The sequence below is a fragment of the Mustelus asterias genome, chromosome 1 (genome assembly GCF_964213995.1).
Source record: "Mustelus asterias chromosome 1, sMusAst1.hap1.1, whole genome shotgun sequence".
In the NCBI taxonomy this organism is placed as follows: Eukaryota; Metazoa; Chordata; class Chondrichthyes; order Carcharhiniformes; family Triakidae; genus Mustelus; species Mustelus asterias.
This window is the reverse complement of record NC_135801.1, coordinates 157,288,926-157,312,313: the sequence shown is the minus strand read 5'-3', so window position 1 is coordinate 157,312,313 and position 23,388 is coordinate 157,288,926. Positions and strand designations below refer to the sequence as shown.

Here is a 23,388-nt window from a genome sequence, read left to right as displayed (position 1 = left end):
TGGAATGGACTGCCTGCAGTGATAGTGGAGTCAGACACTTTAGGAACATTTAAGCGGTTATTGGATAGGCACATGGAGCACACCAGGATGATAGGGAGTGGGATAGCTTGATCTTGGTTTCAGATAAAGCTCGGCACAACATCGTGGGCCGAAGGGCCTGTTCTGTGCTGTACTGTTCTATGTTCTATGATATGTATGGCCAATATTTCCCAAAATAATACTAAAATTGAAAATCTAATCTGCAAATTTTTGTTTTCCAGTGTTAATATAAGTTTGGCGAGATGTCCTCGTGCCTCTATGAATGTCTGTGTGAAGCGGGTCTGGGACAGTATTACACTTGCTTTACAGCAATGGGGTTTCTGAAATCGCAACACCTGGTTAAGCTGACTGTGAATGATTATTCTGTGCTGGGGATACACAATATGCATGATCAAAAACGTTTATTCCAACTCATTCAAATCATCAAAGCTGTACAAGAAGAGGAACATGGTGCCAGTACAAGTACTGACTGTGTCCAGGCATCTAGCTTCTTTGTGGAGAAAGTTAAGCCTCGCCCCCGACGACAGTTGAACTTTGAATCTTTATCTAATAACAAACGGGACAATGTAAGCCAGGTATCTGATCCTAGTAATTACCCTCAGTCATCATCTTGTGCAAGTCAACTTCAGGATACAGCTTCAGGATTGTTGAAAATTCCTTCATCAGTTGACCAACTACCTGCCAAATTATCTCTAAAAAATATGCACTCTCTTCCTGTGAAGGAAGATGGTCACCCAACAACATTCTTACCGAACGATGGACGAATTTCTGACAGTAGTGAAATCCAGAACACAAAAATGATTTTGCACATCTCAGGATATAATTATGGATTACCACATGCTGTCTCAAGGTATTGTAAAAACCATATGATCATGCATTAATTTCTAGTTCCTTAGAGCTTATGCAAAACTTAAGAATTAATGTTACCACGTTCAATAATGAAAACTAAATTTCACAATATTAAGGCACAATGGAACATTGCATTGAATAATTTTCTGTGGGGCATGGGTTTGAATTCAGTCCAGATAGATGTGATTGATATTTACACTGGGTACTGTGTGAAATGAGTTTGAGCATGCAAAATCTCTGAGTTCTTGAGCTGATTCAATTTATCACAGCCAAATGCCAATAAGTACTTTGGAGTGAGCCAATATTTGCATGCAAGTGCTCAATACTTGCCTGATGGGCAAGGCAGATGAACTCAGGGCATGGATGGGTACATGGGACTGGGATATTATAGCAATTACTGAAACATGGCTAAGGAAGGGACAGGACTGGCAGCTCAATGTCTTAGGGTACAGATGCTATAGGAAAGATAGAACAGGAGATAAGAGAGGAGGGGGAGTTGCACTTTTGATTAGGGAAAGCATCATGGCCGTACTGAGAGGGGATATAGCCGCGGGTTCGGCCACTGAGTCTATATGGGTAGAACTGAGAAATAAGAAGAGGGAAATCACTTTGATAGGGTTGTACTATAGGCCCCCAAATAGTTGGCGGGAAATTGAGGAGCAAATATGTAAGGAGATTACAGATCGCTCCAAGAAAAATAGGGTGGTAATAGTCGGAGATTTTAACTTTCCCAACATTGACTGGGACAGCCATAGTATTAAAGGGTTGGATGGAGAGAAATTTGTTGAGTGTGTTCAGGAGGAATTTCTCATTCAGTATGTGGATGGCCTGACTAGAGAGGGGGCAAAGCTTGACCTCCTCTTGGGAAATAAGGAAGGGCAGGTGACAGAAGTGTTAGTGAGGGATCACTTTGGACCAGTGACCATAATTCTATTGGTTTTAAGATAGCTCTGGAGAATGATAGGTCTGGCCCAAAAGTTAAAATTCTAAATTGGGGCAAGGTCAATTGTGATCGTATCAGGCAGGAACTTTCAAAAATTAATTGGAGGAGTCTGTGGGAAGGCAAAGAGACGTCTGGTAAGTGGCACATTTTCAAAAGTGTGTTAACCAGGGTTCAGGGTAATTACATTCCTCTTAGAGTGAAGGGCAAGGCTGGCAGAAGTAGAGAACCCTGGATGACTCGGGATATTGAGGCCCTGGTCAAGAAGAATAAAGAGACACATGACATGCAGAGGCAGATGGGGTCAAGTGAATCCCTTGAAGCGTATAGAGGGTGTAGGAGTAAAGTTAAGAGAGAAATCAGGAGGGCTAAAAGGGGACACGAGATTGTTTTGGCAGATAAAGCAAAGGAGAATACAAAGAGCTTCTACAAATACATAAAGGGCAAAAGAGTAACTAGGGAGAGAGGAGGGCCTCTTAAGGATCAACAAGGTCATCTATGTGCGGATCCACAAGAGATGGGTGAGATCCTAAATGAATATTTCTCATCAGTATTTACTGTTGAGAAAAGCATGGATGTTAGGGAACTTGGGGAAATAAATAGTGATGTCTTGAGGAGTGTACATATTACAGAGAAGGAGGTGCTAGAAGTCTTAAAAGCGCATCAAGGTAGATAAATCCCTGGGACCTGATGAAGCTTATCCCAGGACATTGTGGGAGGCTAGGGAGGAAATTGCGGGTCCCCTAGCTGAGATATTTGAATCATCGATGGTCACAGGTGAGGTGCCTGAAGATTGGAGAGTGGCAAATGTTGTGCCTTTGTTTAAAAATGGCAGCAGGGAAAAGCCTGGGAACTACAGGCCAATGAGCCTCACATCTGTAGTGGGTAAATTGTTGGAAGGTATTTTGAGAGACAGGATCTACAGGCATTTAGAGACGCAAGGATTGATTAGGGACAGTCAGCATGGCTTTGTGAGTGGAAAATCATGTCTCACAAATTTGATTTGAGTATTTTGAAGGGGTAACCAAGAAGGTAGATGAGGGCAGTGCAGTGGATGTTGTCTACATGGACTTTAGCAAGGCCTTTGACAAGGTATCGCAAGATAGGTTGTTGCGTAAGGTTAAATCTCACGGGATCCAAGGTGAGGTATCTAAATGGATACAAAATTGGCTTCTTGACAGAAGCCAGAGGGTGGTTGTAAAGGGTTGTTTTTCTAACTGGAGGCCTGTGACCAGCGGCTTTTGCTATCAAATAAACCTGTTGGACTTTAACCTGGTGTTGTTAAACTTTTTACTGTGTTTACCCCAGTCCAACGCCAGCATCTCCACATCATGACTACCAGCGGTGTGCCTCGGGGATCAGTACTGGGTCCACTGTTATTTGTCATTTATATTAATGATTTGGATGAGAATATAGGAGGCATGGTTAGTACGTTTGCAGATGACACTAAGATTGGTGGCATAATCGACAGTGAAGAAAGTTATCTCCAATTGCAACAGGATCTTGATCAATTGGGCCAGTGGGCTGACGAATGGCAGATGGAGTTTAATTTAGACAAATGCGAGGTGATGCATTTTGGTAGATTGAACCAAGGCAGGACTTGCTCAGTTAACGGTAGGGCGTTGGGGAGAGTTACAGAACAAAGAGATCTAGGGGTACGTGTTCATAGTTTCTTGAAAGTGGAGTCACAGGTGGACAGAGTGGTGAAGAAGGCATTCAGCATGCTTGGTTTCATTGGTCAGAACATTGAATACAAGAGTTGGGATGTCTTGTTGAAGTTGTACAAGACATTGGTAAGGCCACGCTTGGAATACTGTGTGCAATTCTGTTCACCCTATTATAGAAAGGATATTATTAAACTAGAAAGAGTGCAGAAAAAATTTATTCGGATGCTACCGGGACTTGATGGATTGAGTTATAAGGAGAGGCTGGATAGACTGGGACTTTTTTCTCTGGAGCGTAGGAGGCTGAGGGGTGATCTTATAGAGGTCTTTAAGATAATGAGGAGCATAGATCAGCTAGATAGTCAATATCTTTTCCCAAAGGTAGGGGAGTTTAAAACTAGAGGGCATAGGTTTAAGGTGAGGGGAGAGATACAAAAGTGTCCAGAGGGGCTATTTTTTCACACAGGGTGGTGAGTGTCTGGAACAAGCTGCCAGAGGTGGTAGTAGAGGTGGGTACAATTTTGTCTTTTAAAAAGCATTTAGATAGTTACATGGGTAAGATGGGTATAGAGGGATATGGGCCAAATGCGGGCAATTGGGACTAGCTTGGGGGTTTTTAAAAAAAGGGCGGCATGGACAAGTTGGGCCGAAGGTCCTGTTTCCATGCTGTAAACCTCTCTGACTGAAAAGTTTGAGGGGAAAATCCTAGCTTTTGTAGAATCATAGAATGATACAGCACAGGATTTGATTATTTAGCTCATCGTGCCTGTGCTGGCATTTTGAAAGAACTATATATTCCTCTGCTCTTTCTGCATTGCCCAGCAACATTTGCTCCTTCAAATATTTCTCCAACTCCTTTCTAAAAGTTATTATTGCATCTGCTTCCACCACCATTTCATGCTGTGCTTCCGAGATCATAACAACTCACTGCATAAAAAAAAGTCCTCCTGTCACCTCTTTTGCCAATCACTTTAAATATTTGTCCTCTGTTTACTGACTGACCAGGAAGCAGGCAATTCTGGATTTGGTATTATGTAATGAGCAGCGATTAATTAATGACTCATAGTTAAGGGTCTTCTAGGGAAAAGTGATCACTGTGTGATAGAATTCAAAATTTGGTTTGAGGGTGTGAAATTGGAGTCCCACACTCGCATTCTGGAATTAAACAAAGGTAATTATGTAGGCATGAGGACCAACTTGGTCCGAGTGGACTGGGCATGAAGGCTAAAAGGTAGGAAGGACAGTCGATGAGCAGTGGCAGTTGTTTAAGGAGATTTTCAATTCCTCCCAACTGAAATATGTTCCAGAGAGGAAAAAAGATTATAAAATAGGAACACAAGAAATAGATACAGGAGTAAGCCACCAGGCCCTTCAAGCCTGCCCCGCCATTCAATATGATCATGGCAGATCTATGCCAACCTCCTCTCCTTTTCTGTACCATTTTCCCCATAGCCGTCAATCCCTTGATCTATCAAATATTTGTCCACCTGCACTTTTTACTTCTAATGATTCAGCCTCCACCACCCTTTGGGGCAGTGAATTCCAGAGATTCACTGCCCTGCGAGAAGAAATTTCTATGCACCTCAGTTTTAAATGAGCGACCCTTTATCTTGTAGCTATGTTCCCTTGTTCAAGACTCTCCCACTAGTGAATACTTCTCACCATCTACCTGTCGAGCCCCCTCAGGATCCTATGTTTGAATAAGGTAACCCTCACTCTTCTCAACTCCAAAGAATACAGACCCAGACTATTTAGTCACTTTGATAGGACAACCCTCTCATTCCAGGAATTAGCCTGGTGAATCTCCTTTGGTCTGTTTCCAATGTTACTATATCCTTTTTTAGGTAAGGGGACGAAAACTGTATGCAGTATTCCAGGTGGAGGTCTCACCAACACCCTGTACAATTGCCAACAAAACCTCCCTATTTTTAAACCCCAAACTCTTTGCAATAAAAGCCAAAATGCCCTTTGCCTTAACTTCTTGTTGGACCTGCCTGCTAGCTATTTATAATTCAGGAACACAGAACTAAAACACCTAGATCCCTCTGTACTTCATTCACCTACAGTCTCTCTCCATTTCGATGATAATCTGCTTTTTGGTTCCATCTACCGAAGTGCATGACCTCGCACTTCCCCACATTAAACTCCATTTGACAGGTTTTTTCGTGCTCAGTCAATCTATCTACATCTTATTGCAGAATCATAATATCCTCATCACAACATGCTCTTCTACCTATCTTGGTATCATCATCAAATTTGTAAACCTTACATTCTGTTCCTTCCTCCAGGTCCATAATGTAAATAGCGAACAATTGCAAGCCAAAAACTGATCCTTGCTCCACTAGTTACATCTTTCCACTCTGAAAAGGACCCATTTATTCCAACTGTGTTTTCTATGTGATAGCCAGTTTTCAATCCATGCTAACATACTTTCTCCAATTCCTTAGGCTTTTACTTTATGCACCAGCCTATTATGTGAAACCATGTCTATGATTCTTTGTCAAATGCATTTTGGAAATCTAAATACACTACATTTACAGGTTCCCCTGTATCTACTCTCCCTGTTACATCCTCAGAAAGAATTTGAGCAAATTTGTCAAACATGATTTACCTTTCATAAAACCATGTTGACTAGGTTTGATTATATCAGCTTTCCTAAATAATTAGCTATTTTCCTCTTTAATTACCGACTCCAACATATAACCGATAATTGATGTCAAATTAATTGGCCTATAGTTCCCTGCCTTCTATCTTGCTCCTTTTTGAACAAAGGCGTCATATTGCCAGTTTTCCAATCTTCTGGTACCATTCTGGAATTTAGCAAGTTGCGAAAAATTTCAACTAACGCGTCCACTATCTCTGCAGTGTGACCTTACTGTACCTTTAAGAAATTTCTTTTTCAAATCATGTCCTCTGCAGTTGGTAAGCAGTTTTTCTTTTATTGTAACTCCGGCTGCCTGCTTCGATGTCTTTTATTGTTGCTTAAATGGGGTTTTGTTTATTTTTAGTCTGGGTCTAATGCACTTTCTGGGAGTTTACAACCTTTTGAATTGTTGGGGGAAGAATGATTGACAGGTCAGGTGACAGGAGTTAATTTCCTTTCAGTTTGGTTCAGAGGCTGTCTTGGTTTTCAAGCTGCAGGCAGGTTTTGTTTGTCTCTCCCTGATATTGCAAATTCTGCTGGCTAGCTGGAAGCAGGTCTTCTTGCATTCCTGGAGTGAGAATTCTGCTGTTGGTAGTTTGCTAGTTGGTAATTAGAGGTAAGGATTGGCTCTGTCTCTTGCAATGGTTTGCTAGCTAAAAGCTAGAGGCTAGCAGTGGCATTATCTCGATCTCGAGGTCTGCTGGAAGTTACAAGGCTGGGAACTCAGAGTTTCAATTCTCCAACCAAAGGACGAAGTTCCAGCGTCACGTGAGCATTCTGATTTTCTGTGCTAAACGTGGCAGATGTATGTTTATAAGGAGGTTTGTTGTATTGGAACAGTATTTAGCTGTTAAGGTTTATACAATATCATGGTTTTTTTTTCTTGTTTGTAATTGGTAAAAGCTATTGCTAATTTTCTTTCTAAGTGTTAACGGTATTCTTGAATAAACTTTGTGTGATAAAAGTTCCCTCGTGGGTCATTTGAATCATACCTGAAGTGAAACATCTTATGCTTACCCTAGCCAAATTCAAAATGCAAAACTTATGATCCAAGCAGACTTCATTAAATACCTTGGAGTTTCTGACCTGGATTATAACAGCAGCTACTTCCATCAAAAACCTAGCATGCAGTTCATCAGGTCCTGGCAACTTGTCTGCCTTTAGGCCCTTGAGTTTCTCTAATATCCTATCCCTAGTGATTGGGATTTTTGTAAGTTTTGTAAGTTTTACCATGTTATTTGAAATCAAGTAAGAGTTTTAACAACACCAGGTTAAAGTCCAACAGGTTTATTTGGAAGCAAATGCCATTAGCTTTCGGAGCCCTGCTCCTTCATCAGATGGAGTGGATATCTGCTCCCAAAACCTGTTTTTGCAATGGTTTGCAAAAACCAACCGTGGTTGGAGAATTGAAACTCTGACTTCCCAGCCTTGTAACTTCCAGCAGACCTCGAGATCGAGATAATGCCACTGCTAGCCTCCAGCTTTTAGCCAGCAAACCATTGCAAGAACAGGTTTTGGGAGCAGATATCCACTCCATCTGACGAAGGAGCAGGGCTCCGAAAGCTAATGGCATTTGCTACCAAATAAACCTGTTGGACTTTAACCTGGTGTTGTTAAAACTCTTACTGTGTTTACCCCAGTCCAACGGCGGCATCTCCACATCATTTGAAATCAACCCATCTGATATCTTAGGGATATTTGCAATGTCCTACACGGTGAAGACTGATGCAACATAAACACAGTGGCTACAAGTCAGAGGCTAGGAGAATTGCGGCGAGTAACTTTTTAAAAATTCATTTGTGGGACATGGACGTCGCTGGCTGGCCAGCATTAATTGCCCATCCCTAGTTGACCTTGGAGGGCAGTTGAGAGTCAACCACATTACCTTGGCTCTGGAGTCACATGTAGGCCAGACCAGATAAGATTTCCTTCCCTAAAGGACATTAGTGAACCAGATGGGTTTTTTCGACAATGGTTTCATAGTCACCAGTAGGTTCTTAAATCCAGATTTTTTTTTTATTGAATTCAAATTCCACCATCTGCCGTGGTGAGAATTGAACCCGGATTCCCAGAACATTAGCTGAGTTTCTGGATTAATAGTCTCGGGATAATACCACTAGGCCATTGCCTAGTGCCTCCTGACTCCCGCAAGCCTGTCCACCATCTACAAGACATAAGTCAGGAGTATGATGGAATACTTGCCTGGATGAGTGCAACTCCAACAACATTCAAGAAGCTTGACACCATTCAAGACAAAGCAGCCTGCTTGATTGGCACCACATCCATTCCCTCCACCACCAACGCTCAGTAGCAGCAGTGTGTACTATCTACAAGATGCACTGCAGCAATTCACTAAAGGTCCTTGGACCGCACCTTCCAAACCCAAGACCACTTTCATCTAGAAGGACAAGTGCAGCAGGTACATGGAATACCACCACTTTGCAAGTTCCCCTCCAAGCTACTCACCATCCTTGGAAATATATCGCCATTCCTTCGCCGTCGCTGTGTCAAAATCCTGAAATTCCCTCCCTAACAGCATTGTAGGTCAACCCACAGCACGTGGACGGCAGCGTTTCAAGAAGGCAGCTCACCACCACCTTCTCAAGAGCAACTAGGTATGAGCAATAAATACATGCAATGCCCATATCCCACGAATGAATTTAAAAAAAATTATTTAGCATGTCTGCCATTTTTTTGCTTGCTGTTATCAATTCACCTGTCTTGCTCAGCAGAGGTCCCACACGTACCTCAGTGCCCGCTTCCTATTTATATATCCATATAAACCCTTACTCCTTGTTTTATATGCAGCATGCAAGTTTTCTCTCAAAGTTCATTCTCTCACTCTCATGCGTTTTTTAGTCTTTTGCTGCTGGATCCTAAAAACTTCCCAATCCCCTGGTCTGCCACCCTCTTGCCACTTTGATTATCCTGCTTTTCAATTTAACATTATCCTTGATCGCCTTTGTTACTTCATTTTGATTGATGTAAACTCCTGCTGAGCATTTTGAATGTTTGCCATTCATCTACTGACCTATACTCTAGCTTGTTAGCTAAAGGGCAATGGTATTGTACCATCTATCTCTGTATTCAAGTCATTAATATAGATTGTAAAGAGTTGGGACCTGAGGACCGAACGCTGTGGCACCCCACTAGGTACATCTTGCCAACCAGAAAAAGACCCATTTATCCCGACTCTCTGCTTTCTGTCAGTTAGCCAGTCTTTTTATTCAAGCTAATAAATTATCCCTAACTCATGTGATCTTACCTTGTGTATTAACATCTGTGAGGTACCTTATCAAAAGCCTTCCTGAAGTCCAGATATACTACATCTACAGGATCCCCATTATGCACTTGGCTTGTTACATCTTCAAAGAACTCTAACAAATTGGTCAAAAATGATTGACCCTTCATAAATCCATGCTGACTCTGATGGATTGTGTTTGACTTTCCAAATGTCCTGCTATTACTTCCTTAATAATGGATTCTAACAATTTCTCAACAACAGATATTAAACTGACTGGTTTATAGTTTCCTACTTTCTGCCTCCCTTCTTTTTTGAATAACTGACTTTTCACGCACCCAGGGAATTTTGGAATATTATAACCCACTATCTCCGCTGCCACTTCCTTTTTTAATCCCCAGGATGTAGGCCATCCTGGGGACTTGTCATCAATCCCTATAGTTTTTTTAGTACTATTTCACTATTGATTATTATTTTAAGTTCCTCCCTTTCTATCACCTCTGCATTGCCTGTTACTATTCAATCATAGAGTCCCTATAGTACAGAAGGAGGCCGTTCGGCCCATTAGGTCTGCACCGACTCTTAACAGAGCATTTTACCCAGGCCCACCCCCTGTCCTATCCCCGTAATCCCACACATTTACCATGGGTAATCTATCTAATCTACACATTTTGGGACACTAAGGGGAAATTCAGCTGGCCAATCATCTAACCTTTGGACTGTGGGAGGAAACTGGGGCACCTGGAAGAAACACACGCTGACATAGGGAGAATGTGCAAAGTCCACAAAGTCGCCCAAGACCAGATCACCAACAACCTGTCCTGGTCCCCCCATGCTGACACTATAGTTAAGAAAGCCCACCAATGCCTCTATTTTCTCAGAAGACTAAGGAAATTTGGCATGTCAGCTATGACTCTCACCGACTTTTACAAATGCACCAAAGAAAGTATTCTTTCTGGTTGTATCACAGCTTGGTAAGGCTCCTGCTCTGCCCAAGACCGCAAGGAACTACAAAAGGTCGTGAATGTAGCCCAATCCATCGTGCAAACCAGCCTCCCATCCATTGATTCTATCTACACTTCCCACTGCCTTGGCAAAGCAGCCAACATAATTAAGGACCCCATGCACCCCGGACATTCTCTCTTCCACCTTCTTCCGTCGGGAAAAAGATACAAAAGTCTGAGGTCACGTCCCAACCGACTCAAGAACAGCTTCTTCCTTGCTGTTGTCAGACTTTTGAATGAACTTATCTTGCATTAAGTTGATCTTTCTCTCACACTACATTCTGCACACTCTCATTTCCTTCTCTATGAATGGTATGCTTTGTGTAGCACGCAAGAAACAATACTTTTCACTATGTTAATACATGTGACAATATTAGATCAAATCAAAGAATTGAACCCAAGTCCCTGGCGCTGTGAGGCAACAATGCTGACCACTGTGCCACCCTTATTGGAATGGTACTAGTGTCCTCCACTGTGAAAACTAAGGGAAAATATTGATTTAGCATCTCCACCATTTTTGTGTTCCCTATAATTAACTCCTGGGTCTCATCCTCCAAAGGACCAACATTCACTTTAACTACTCTCTTACCTTTCATTTACTTATAGATGCTTTTGCTATCCATTTTTATGTGGGCCTGGTAAAGACGCCCAGACCAGACGCCATCTCCCTGGCTCTGCACACAACCCTGGAACACCTAAATAACAAAGACATCTATGTCAGACTCCTATTTATTGACTACAGCTCAGCCTTCAACACCATTATTCCTATGAAACTCATCTCCAAACTCCTGGGCCTCAGCTCTTCCCTCTGCGACTGGATCCTGAACTTCCTAACTCGCAGACTACAATGTACGGAGGCGATGACCTAGTGGTATTAGTGCTAGACTATTAATCTAGAAATTTAGCTAATGTTCTAGGGACCCAGGTTCAAATCCCGCCATGGCAGATGGTGGAATTTGAATTCAACAAAAAAAAATCTGGAATTAGGAATTTACTGATGACTGCTGTCATGAATGTAGCCCAATCCATCACGCAAACCAGCCTCCCATCCATTGACTCTGTCTGCACTTCCTGCTGCCTTGGCAAAGCAGCCAGCATAATTAAGGACCCCACGCAATCCGGAAATTCTCTCTTCCATCTTCCATCGGGGAAAAGATACAAAAGTCTGAGGTCTCGTACCAATCGACTCAAGAACAGCTTCTTCCCTGCTGCCATTAGATTTTTGAATGGACCTACCTTGCATTAAGTTGATCTTTCTCTACACCCTAGCTATGACTGTAACACTACATTCTGCACTCCCGTTTCCTTCTCTATGAACGGTATGCTCTGTATAGCACGCAAGAAACAATACTTTTCACTGTATGCTAATACATGTGACAATAATAAATCAAATCAAATCAAAAAGGATTTAAACCTGTCGGGCTACACCTTGCGTCCCGGTCTCTCCTGCTGCCAGTCAAATCATAGAGGCTGCGGGATAGGGCCCTTAATTAGGGATTGATTGCCCACTTAAGAGTCTTGCTTGGGGCAAAGGTCGATGGCTCAACTGAGCTCTTCCCTGCTGCCCAGAAAATCCTGGCAAGGATATGATAACCTGCCGCCGATTGAGAGAGGCCCTGATTTATTGGTCCTCTGGTGGCTTGTAAAATCCAGCTGATTGTCTTTGAAACTTCCCCCATCATTGACATGGGCTGAATGACCTGTAATTCCTGAATATAAGCCTCTTTTTAGTGAAGACAGATACAAATTACTCATTTAATGTCTCGGCCATCTCCACACGTCCTTTTGAGTGTATGATCAAACTCACCCTTTGACTTTTTTTCTTACTATTTATGTGTTAGTAAAATACTTTTGATGTTACCTGTATACTCATGCACTCATTTTGTCTCTTCTATTTCCTTTTTCAGTTGTTCTCTGTTTTTTGAGTTCAGTTTGTTCCTGTACTGTTTAATGAACTTTGCATTTATCACTGACCTCCTTTTTCAGTTTTATTTTAATCTCTATATCTCCAGCCGACCCAGCGAGCTCCAGCTTTGGATATCTTTTTTTCCCCATTCCCTCTCCCTGCTTGGAAAGATACCTAGTCTGTATTCATGCTGCCTCCTCACTGAAGGCCCCCCCAGTGCACGTTATTATTTTATTTTCCAATCTTTAAATTCCAATCCACCTTGGGCAGGTCCCTTTTCAAAATCCTGAAATTTGCCACCTTTTAGTTGGGTTTTTCATGTTTGGCTGCTTCTTGTCCTTTCTCACACTTCTTAAATCGAATGATATTGTGCATTATGCACCTCCTGGCATTATAATAAGCTAACAGACTAAAAGCTCCAAGGTTTCAGATTTGTGCAAAAGGACAATTTTTAATTTTTTTTAAAGAAAAGATTACTTCTTTTCTTTGACTACATTGTAGTGAAATGGGAGGTCCAAAACTGTACTGACTCCAAAAATTCATAGATCCGATCGTACACTTCTGGTGAGTTTGCTAGAAGTGCAGCAAAAGGAACAAGAAATTAGCTAGGGTCCTAATATATATGGAGCCTGGCTGTGGGCAGATTTGCCAATCACCTCAAACATGGCCCTTGCAGACAGAGCAGGTACAGCCAGATGGAGGACGCTCGATGGAATTTCTTTGACAGTTCCTTATTACCAATGGAGTTCTATACTTTTCTGAGCTATTCCGATATTCAAAGCTATACATACATACTTGAGAGGAAGTAATGGTAACATTTTATGTACCATTCTTGTCTGGCAAAATTTCTAAACATTTGTTCTTGAGATGTGAATACATTAATTGGCCATTCTTACTTACCCTCAGAAGATGGTAGCATGCCCTCTCCTGCATGGGGCACTTCGAGATGAGTAGATTGAGATTTGATAGTGTTTCTCAGGTGCCTGGATTTACCCAGAGGGCTTTACAGGCAATAAAGTGCTTCTTGGAGTGTGGTCACTGTTGTAATGTAATAGTTAGTCAATTCTTTAGTTTCTGGAATTATTATTTACTCTTTTACCTTTTTTATTCCTAGGTCTGTGAACGCTGGGAAAGAACAGTCATGGACAGAGATTGAAAAAATCCGTGTGTGTGTTAGAAAACGACCTCTGGGAGTACGAGAAATGCGCCGTGGAGAAATTGACGTTGCAAAAGTGGAAGAAAAAAAATCTGTCCTCGTTCATGAAAAAAAGGAAGCAGTTGATTTGAAACAGTACCTCCAACAAGTAGGATTTCTTAATTCTCTTAATCTCTTCAATTTTAAATATTACCCAGTGAATATACAGTGAATACCTTTTGGGAGTAGTTTCAGTTTTCTAAGGGAAAAAGAACAGCAATAGTTCAGTGTATTAAAAGAAGGATAATAGTTTGGCGGCATGGTATTAGAAGATGGTAAATCATTGATGAACCACTCAAATTGCAAATTGTTCTGATCTTGAAATATCATCCCCACGCCTGCATTGTTCAGGATACTACAGATTGCACTCGCCCATAATGTTGCTCATGGACAAATATTTGTATATTTTCTGCTAGTCCATTTCTCACCAACCTGTGTTACATATTTATTTTGACCATTTTTCTGAGGAAATCTATTGAAACTTTGAAATGATGTCAACTTTTACATTGTTTTGCTATTCTTGTGTTCACTTGGTTGTGAGGGACCAAGGAATAACACTTTGTCATAGAACAATGGCAAATGAAATTATTTAATCACGTCCCATAAATTAATGTTAATGTTTAAAAGCAATGTATAAAACATAATTACTACATAATTTCTATAAGATCCTAGAAAATGATATTAGTATTTTGATTGGCTGTCACCAATAAGATGCCTCAAAAAATGTATTCTCAATTGACAAATTGGCAAAACATGGCAAATCCCGCATGGCAATTGGTGAAACACAGATGACTTGTGTGCTCAAATCTTGTTACTGAAAATTATTTCATAGCATTCCACAGGGAGGTGACATATCCTATTTAAAAAATATGGGGGAATCATTGTGAATCAGACCAGGAAGAGTGTACAGAGGTCAGGATCGCTGTGAAGCAAATCGGGAGAAGTGGGAAGCAGTTCAGGATCACTTTGAAGCAGGTGAGGAAGAGTGTGAAGCAAGTCGGGAACACTGTGAAGAAGACCAGGAGGAGTTTGGAGCAGTACAGGATCACTGTCACTCTGAAGCAGGTGGGGAGGAATGTGCAGCAAGTCAAGATCATTGTGTAGTAGACTGGGAGAGGTGTGAAACAGGTCAATACTGCTGAAGTGAGAGAGAAAAACAAATCAAATTGTGACAGCACAGGGAAGGTTGTGGGTTTATTGGCGAGTGAGTATTGTGGCTTTGTTTTCCTTTCAAGAGCTGAGAAATTAATATTGAATTTTTAATATAATAAAGGTGCTCCTAATCTGCTCCTAATTCCTAGGTTCCTAAATGTTAAATATTTCAATTAACCTTTATATTTAAATGATAGCAGTAGAAGCGGAGTAGCTGGTGTGTTTTTCTGGAGTAGTAGATTTTATGATGTACTAGACATAGGAAAGGCAGGGAAGTTCTGACCCCTTGGAATGCACATCCTGTTCCATGTGGGAACTCCAGAAAATTTCCTGTGTCCTGGATAACCAAATGTAAAGGAAGTGCGGTCAACTGCAGCTGCTCAAGCTCTGGGTTTCATACCTTGCGTCACAGTGACACTCAGCTGCAAATTTGAGAGCTTTGTGGATAACATGTTTATAGATGTGGTCATTCTTAAGAGTATGCAGGCAGAGGAGGAATGGGTGACTTTCAGGCAGTTGAGAAGAAATAGGTAGGTAGTACAGGAGTCACAGTACACCTCACTCTCCAGCCACTATTCAATCCTGAACATTGAACCAAGTTCATGGCACCATGGCTGGCTCAACTGCATGGGGGAAGAGGGGTGGCGGGGAGGATAGAGCAGATGGGTGAGTGGCTAAAGAGATGATGCAGACTGGAGATTCTTGGGACATTAAGATCAATTCCGGGGAGAAGGGACATTTGGAGGCCTGAAGGGGTGCACCTAAACAGAACCAGGACCAATTTCCTTGTGAAATGCTTTGCTGGCGCTTTTGGGAAAGCTTACATTAACTTTGTAATGGTGTGGGAACCAGCAGATAATAAAGAGGAATGCCAATTACAGAATATTGGGAGAGACAAATAGTGCTGGATTAAGGTACTAGGAAATAATAAGGAAATAAATGTGTTCAGAGTAAGAGGGAAAGTAATAAAATCTAAATTAGGGTTACAGTGCATATATGTGAGTGTGCAGAGTGTGATAAATAAAATTGGTAAGTTGCAAATGCAGATAACCACTTGGAAACATGTTGTGACTATAACCGAGACTTAGCTCAAAGAAGAACAGGGTGGGTATTAAATATTCCTGGACATAAGGTGTCCAGAAACTGTGGAAGGGAGGAGCGGTGGTAGTATTGATTAAGGTGGACATTGCAGTGCTAGCGAGAGAGGATGTCCCAGAGGGGTCAAGGACATGATTTATTTGGCTAGGGCTAAGAGTCAAAAACTATGCAATTACACAGTGTAATATTTGGGCTCAGTGTAGTCTATGGGCCACCAACTAAAGAGAGAGATTTAGAGGAACAAATTTGCAAGGAAATTACAGAGAAGTGCAATTATTGAGTAGTTATAATGGAGGACTTTAATTATCTGGATATAGACTGAAATAGTTGTAGTGAAAAAGGCAGAGGGGGCAAGAGTTCCTAGAGTGTGTTCAGGTGAATTTTCTAAAGCAGTTTTTGTCCAGTCCAAAGAGGAAGGAGGCATTGCAGGACCTGGAATTGAGGTGGGTTAAGTGATCAAGTTTCAGTTGAGGAACATTCTAGTGGCAGTAATCATTGTATGATAAGGTTTAGGTTGGCTATAGAAAAGTTCCAGGAAACATGCAGAACAAGAATAATTAACTGGGGGGGAAGTCAGCTTTTATAGGGTAAGAATGTATCTGACTTTGATAAATTGGAATCAAAGATTAGCAAGCGAAACTGTAGCTGAACAGTGGCTGCTTTTAAATAAGAGATGATTCAATTAAAGGTGTATTCCCATGAAGGGGATAGGTAGGGCGAAAGAGTTAGAGGGTAAGATGAAGGAGCTTAAGTGTGCTTGTGACAGATGTTAAGTGAGAACCACGCCAACTTTAGAAGGCTCAGAAGGGAATTGAAAAGCAAATAAGAGAAGCAGAGAGTGTGAGACTAGCAGCTAATATAAAAGGGAATCCCACAGGCATATAAGTATTAAAAGAGAGGTAAAAAGGAGTGGGGGCCAATTAGGGATCAAAAAAAGGAGATTTATGCATGGAGGCTGAGGTAGTAAATGAGTCTTTACTCCTCCCTGGCAGAGAATCCTTGGCTAGCAGACAAGTATCAGAATTTTGCAGAAAATGCTGCAAGAAGAATGCCCCACACCAACTCCTCACTCTTCCTCACTTGGCAGAAGTGGTCATGACCCGATTGAGAAGAACTTTTTTTGAGGCTCACAAATGTGCTTCAGCAGATGAAAATAGTGTGTGTTAAGAAAAAAACAATTTTGCTGCACCATTTTAAATTGTGATCCTGACTTCAGTGGACATGTTTGCAGGGTTGCGACCCAAATCACTCTTATCCGTGAAAAAGGCCACATGAAACGAGCAAAGGCCAAGGAGGGAAAGGAAGTTTGTTTTTGCAGGCAAAAATCTAAAGCTTTCAGGTTTCCTGACCCCGTTCCTACCTCCAGCAGGACAGTAAAATTCCATCCATTGTCTATTTTTGTGGAAAGATAGGGTGAGATTTGGAGCGTGACTGTTGAGGAAGTCAATAAAGATGTGTAGAGCTTGTATTGTGAGGTGAAGAAGCAAGATGGAATGCAGATATGGTGGATTTTGATGGTTAATGCAAAGGGAATGTGTAAAGTGAAGAACGAATAGTAGGAATAGTGGTTGGGTGTGGTAGTATGTGAGAAAATGGTGTGAAGAGAGGAAATAGGAAGAGGTATAACCAAGGATAAAAGTTGTGGTGGATGGTAGGAAATTGTTGAAAGCAGTGAGGAAAGGCTGAGATTAATTTTGTGAGAGTTGTGGAGCAGTGAAGAGCTCTACTCACCCATGCAGTTCTTGCAAGCATCTAACCTCTTCCTGATTCAAACCAGGTGCTGGGGGAAATGCTACTGAGCACTGACCCTGTCAGCTACCTCTGTCCAGGCCTGGTTTTTCCTAATCTTGAGGATTCTATCACTTGCTTTGGAGGAGATGCTCCTGCTGGTCTTCACTTCCTCCAGTCGGACCTTTTAATGGAAGCCTCAGAATACTGGGGTGGTGACTCATCAGCCTTGCCAAAATGTGAAGGAGTTGCTCAATGAAAAATGACAGCAGGAATTGAATTCTTTCTCTAATAGGTTCATCACTGATTCAGATAGGTCTCAGGAGTTGTGCCAGAAGTTGGGTGAGCTGGCTGATTCCATGCAGGATTGGGAAAGGTATGAAAATGGCCTTGTGCCAAGGAGTCTGTGGGATGCTCAGAGTCCATGGCGGAGTCTCTTGTCTGCAAGGGTTAAACTGGCAGTATTATTTCCAGAAGTATACATGGAGTATTTATTTGCTTTTTCAGTAAAATATTAGTCATGTCCAGTGACCGTGATATAATGTTTACTGGAATGAAAAAGGTCCTTTCCCAAGTCTTATTTCAAGGGAATCTTCAAGCTACATCTCAGTCTCATTATCTGTCAGCTATAGCAACTCTCCCTTACAAATGCTAGCGTTCTCATATTGAGATCTTCTAATCAATCATTTCCCATTTTCAATTTTTATTTTTTAAAAATTAATTCAGTATGTGATTCATTTTCAGCATGTGTTTTATTTTGATGAAGCATTTGAGGAGACTTGTACCAATTATGATGTGTACTTGAAGACTGCTTATCCTCTCATCCAGCATGTTTTCAGCGGGTATGTTACTTTTATTTCATCACTGTTGTCATCATTTGCTTTTCTTTTATACATAAACTAAAGAATTTCATATAGCATTGTTCATATTAAGTGGAAGGATGTGCCGTTTCATACTATGAAACGATGCAGGACAAATGATTTTTTGGTGGTTGAATAATTACAATATTTTTATTGAAGTTAAATGAAGGTCTAAGCATCTCTCTTCATTCCACTGTTGCAAAACAGATATTTGCCTTCTGCTCAATTCTGTGTCCTGCCTACCTTATTTCCATCTCTCAGGAGCTTCACAAGATTCCACCCATTCCACAATATCAAATGTAATTCAGAGTATTTTGTTTTGAAAATATGGATGACTTGGAGGAGAACAAGCCCTGGTTTTGTAGAATAATTTTCTGACTTTGTGCTTTTGGTGAGGAGTGTCATCTGCCAAAAAAGATCATTGGTACCTACTGCCCAATAGAAATTGTGATGTGTGCTCTTGATAGGTGGGTTCCCTCACCAAAATCAAGTCAGGGAGAAAAAAAACTTACATTTTTGGTAGATTCACAGCTTTCAAAATAATATAAAAATACCACTTTTTTCAGTATCTACCTGTATCATTGTCTACTCTATAATGGATCTGAGGATTCTGATATCATGCGTTGAATAGCTGACATGTTACTTTCTATTCTTTTATAGAATGTGGCCATTGCTGGCTAGGCCAGCATTTATTGCCCATTGCTATTTGTCCTTGAGAAGATGGTGATGAGCTATTGCCTTGAACAGCTGTAGTCCATGTGGTGTAGGTACACCTACAGAGCTGTTTGTTATGGTTCAGGTTAGAAACTCCAAAGTGTTTTATGAAGCCAACCTGAATCATAAATTTTGCACCTTGAATTTGGCTAGGATAAGCATGTGATGTTTCACTTCAGGTGTGATTCAAAAGACCCACAAGGGAACTTCTATCAAACAAAGCTTATTTAAGAATATAGTTAACATGTATAGTAAGAAAATTAGCAAGAACTTTTATCAATTACAAACAAAAACAAAACAACCAAACCAATGTATAACCTTAATGAATATAATCTAATGTTTCAATCAAAACCAAAATACAATAAACAAATCCCTTTAAACAGATTTATCACTGCACAGGCTAAAGCTTCCAGGACCCTGGAATCCAGTTTCCTGGGTTGAATGCTGATTTCAAATTATCTTGAAAACTCAGAGCAGTTTGTAGTCGTATCAACTCCCCAAAACACCACAGCACAGATTCTTTACTGCATCATGGCAACAAGCCTTTCTTTCAGCTAACTGGTCAAATTTTCAAAGCAAAAGAGAGAGAGAGAAAGAGACTTCTTTTCCAGCTTGCTTCCAAGACTGCATGTAACACTGCAGCCAAAATGAAACTGAAAGCTTAAAAACTTCAGTCACCTGACCTGCCAACAGTTTTTTTTCCTCCTTCCAGCAATGACATCACCCAAGGCTGTTGACCATGATTTAAAAAACCTCTTAAAGGTACACTAACAAGGACTTCCAGGATTTTGACCCAGCGACAGTGAGGGAATGGTGATTATAGTTCCAAGTCAAGGTGATGTGTGGGTTAGAGGAGAAGTTGCAAGTGCTGGTGTTCCCATGTATCTGCTGCCCTGTCTTTCTAGGTGTCAGAAGTGTGGGTTTGGAAGATGCTGCCGAAGGAGCCTTGGGGAGTTGCTGCACTGCATTTTGAGGGTGGTGCACACTGCTGTCACTGCATTGGTGGTGGAGGAAGTAAATATTTATGGTCATAAATGGGGTGATAATCAAGCTGACTGCTTTGTGTTGACCTTCGGGGGTTTTGTTGGAGTTGCATTTATCCAGGTAACTGGAGAGTATGCCATCAGACTCCTGGCTTGTGCCTTGTAGATGATGGTCAGATTTTGGGAAGTGAAGAGGTGAGTTACTCTCTGCAGAATTCCCAGCTTCTGACCTGTTCTGGTAGCCACAGTATTTATATTGATAGTCCAGTTCAATTTCTGGTCAATGGTAACCTTCAGGATGTTGATAGCTAACAGGCTACTGGGACCTATTCCAACCTCGTGCTGCAGGATGAAAGATTGGTCTATCGTGAGAGGCTGAATAAATTAGGCATATATTCCCTGGCACTTCGAAAACGGAAGTGATCTAATTGAAACATACAAGATTCACAAGTGGCTTGACAGGGTGGACACGGAAAGGTTGCTTCCACTGGCAAGGGAAACTAAATCATAGGGACACAATTTCAGGATAAGGAGCTGATCATTTAGTACTGAGATCAAAAATGTATCCACTCAAAGGTTGTGAATCTTTAGAATCATCTACCCCAAAGGGTTATGGATCATTCATCATTGGCTTTTTATGAGGTTGGGATAGACAGACTTTTGGTCTCAGGGAATTAAGGAATATGGGGAGCAGATGGGAAAGGGGAGTTGTAAACCTGGATCAGCTCCTATCTCTTGTGTTCTTGTGCCTCCAACAGCACTGAAAAATTCTGAAATAAGCTGCATATGATTTTTCAAATCAGTGTTTAGTGTGAAGTTGAAGAATTTCCTTCTACAGGTAAACTTAACTGAATTATTTTTTCTAAAGCCTCCTAGTTAGAGAAATCCTAGTTGATACACCACGTAGAAAATGGAGACCATTTGACTCACCGGTCTGTGCTGGTTTTAATACTCCACACGAACCTCCTCCCATTCCATCTCCTTCATCTCGGTATTTCAGCATATCTTTCTATTCCCATTTCTCACGTGTACTCTTGTTTCTGTTTCTAATACATTAAAGTCAGATTCAGTTAGGCCCAGGACAGATCTGTCAGGTAGTCAGTCGATAAAAGTGAACAAATAAACTAAAACTGTTAACCACATGACTTTTGATGAAAATGGTAGGTAGGGCATTAACACATTTCACAAAGTTTTTCACCAGTTTTATAGGATATGATGTATCCAAACAGTTGCTAGCAGGCGGTTTAGCAAAACCACACCATAAATTCATATAGAGCCTTTTAACATAATATATTTGTCCCAATGTATTTCATAGCAGGGCAGGGAACAAAATTTAATAAGACTCATGAGGAGATATTAGGACCAATGACCAAAAGCTAAGTCAATGAGGTGGGTTTTAAGGAGTGTTTTAAGGATAAAGAGAGATGAGAGATTTAGTCTAGGAATTTCAGAGCTTAGGGCCTTGGCAGCTTCAGCCAGTTTCTTTTCAGGAGAGACAAGCTTCATGTTTGTACCATATGATTACATCAGTTTTCAACTCCAGTCATCACTTGGAGTAACTGTACAATTCTTCCATAAATTTGTCGTCGTCTTTGGGTAATGGATGGAAGCAGAGTCAAAATATCTTCAAGGTAGAGTGGTCACGAGGTAAACATGGCAGTTGATGTACTAAACTCTCTGATCTAGGTAAGTTGGGTATGTCTTTATGAGAAAGAGCGTGCAATCCACATTTAGTAAACAGAAGCTCAATCTGTGAATTCACATTTTGTATCTTTATTTTGATTTTGCTAATCTTAACACCTTTAGTGGAATGGCAACTTGTTTTGCATATGGGCAGACAGGAGCTGGAAAAACGCATACTATGATTGGAACTTCTCAAAATCCAGGGCTATATGTACTTGCTGCTGAGGACATCTTCATGAGGCTGCAGACATCTGAGCAAGATGGAGTGCTTTTCATCTGGATTAGCTTTTATGAGATATATTGTGGCCAACTATATGACTTGCTCAATGGGCGAAAAAGGTATGATAATGCAAATATGGTTTTAGGGCAAAATGGAAATGTTTACTCCGTGTTTAAATAGGAAACAATATTGGTAAAAGTGCTATCTTAGAAAAAATGTCATTTGGTATTTCTGATGTTACGTAATACAAAACTGTGTTTTAGAAAATGTCCCCTCACGAATATTAAAAGTGGCGTACTTTTTGAAATTCTTTTGTGGGATGTGAGTGTTGCTAGCAAGGCCAGCATTTGTTGCCCATCCCTAATTGCCCATGAGAAGTTGGTGTTGAGCTGCCTTCTTGAACCACTGCAGTCCATCTGGCGTAAATGCATCTATACTGCTGTTAGGAAGGGAGTTCCAGGTTTTTGACCCAGTGACAGTGGACATGGAGAAGATATTTCCATTAGTTTTTATAAAGTTGAAAGTTTATTTATTAGTGTCACAAGTGGGCTTACATTAACACTGCAGAGAAGTTACTGTGAAAATCCCCGAGTTGGCACACTCCTGCGCCTGTTCAGGTACACTGAGGGAAAATTTAGCATGGCCAATGCACCTAAACTGCATGTATTTCAGACTATGGGAGGCTGTGGGAATGAGTACAACATTCCAAAGATGTGCAGGCTATGTTGATTGGCCTTGTCAAATTGCCCTTAGTGTCAGAGGGACTAGCACGATAAATACGTGGGGTTACAGGGATAGGGCCTGGGTAGGATTATTGTCGGTGCAGGCTCGATGGGTCGAATGTCTCCTTCTGTAGCGATTCTTTGAAACTGGAGCACCTGGAGGAAATCAACGCAGACACGGAGAACATGCAGACTCTGTACATACAGTAACCCAAGCCAGGAATCTAATCCAGGTCCGTGGCGCTGTGAGACAGCAGTGCTAATCACTGTGTCACCGTACTGCCCATATGGATCCGAGGGCACAGCCTCAGAGTAAAGGGATGAACCTTTAGCACTGAGTTGAGGTGGAATTTCTTCAGCCAGAGGGTGGTGAATCTGTGGAATTCATTGCCACAGAAGTTTGTGAAGGCCAAGTTATTGCATGTATGTAAGACAGAGATAGATAGGTTCTTGATTGGTAAGGGGATCAAAGGTTGCAGGGAAAAGGAGGGAGAATGGGATTGAGAAACACATGAGCCATGATTGAATGGCAGAGCAGACCTGATGGGGCCAAATGACCTAATTCTGCTCCTGCATCTTATGCTCCTAATATTCCATCACCCTCTTGACTTCTACCTTGTTGACGGTGGACAGGCTTTGGGAAGTGAGCAACTCGGCACAGAATTTCCCAACCTCTGACCTGCTCTTATGTGGCAGTTCAACACATTTGGTTAATATTTTTCAAAATGGACATTGAAAGGTGCATG

General features: G+C 41.3%; 1 protein-coding gene across 1 annotated transcript in view; it reads left to right on the top strand.

The window, feature by feature from the left end:
* LOC144499156 (kinesin-like protein KIF24) overlaps window positions 1-23,388 on the top strand; it is a 69,086-nt gene that overhangs the window by 7,152 nt on the left and 38,546 nt on the right. Inside the window, exons 2-5 of the mRNA XM_078221240.1 lie at window positions 261-889; window positions 13,402-13,591; window positions 18,205-18,302; window positions 21,824-22,039. Coding sequence (XP_078077366.1) covers window positions 282-889; window positions 13,402-13,591; window positions 18,205-18,302; window positions 21,824-22,039 — 1,112 coding nt within the window. The 5' untranslated portion in view covers window positions 261-281. The remainder of the gene's footprint in view (window positions 1-260; window positions 890-13,401; window positions 13,592-18,204; window positions 18,303-21,823; window positions 22,040-23,388) is intronic.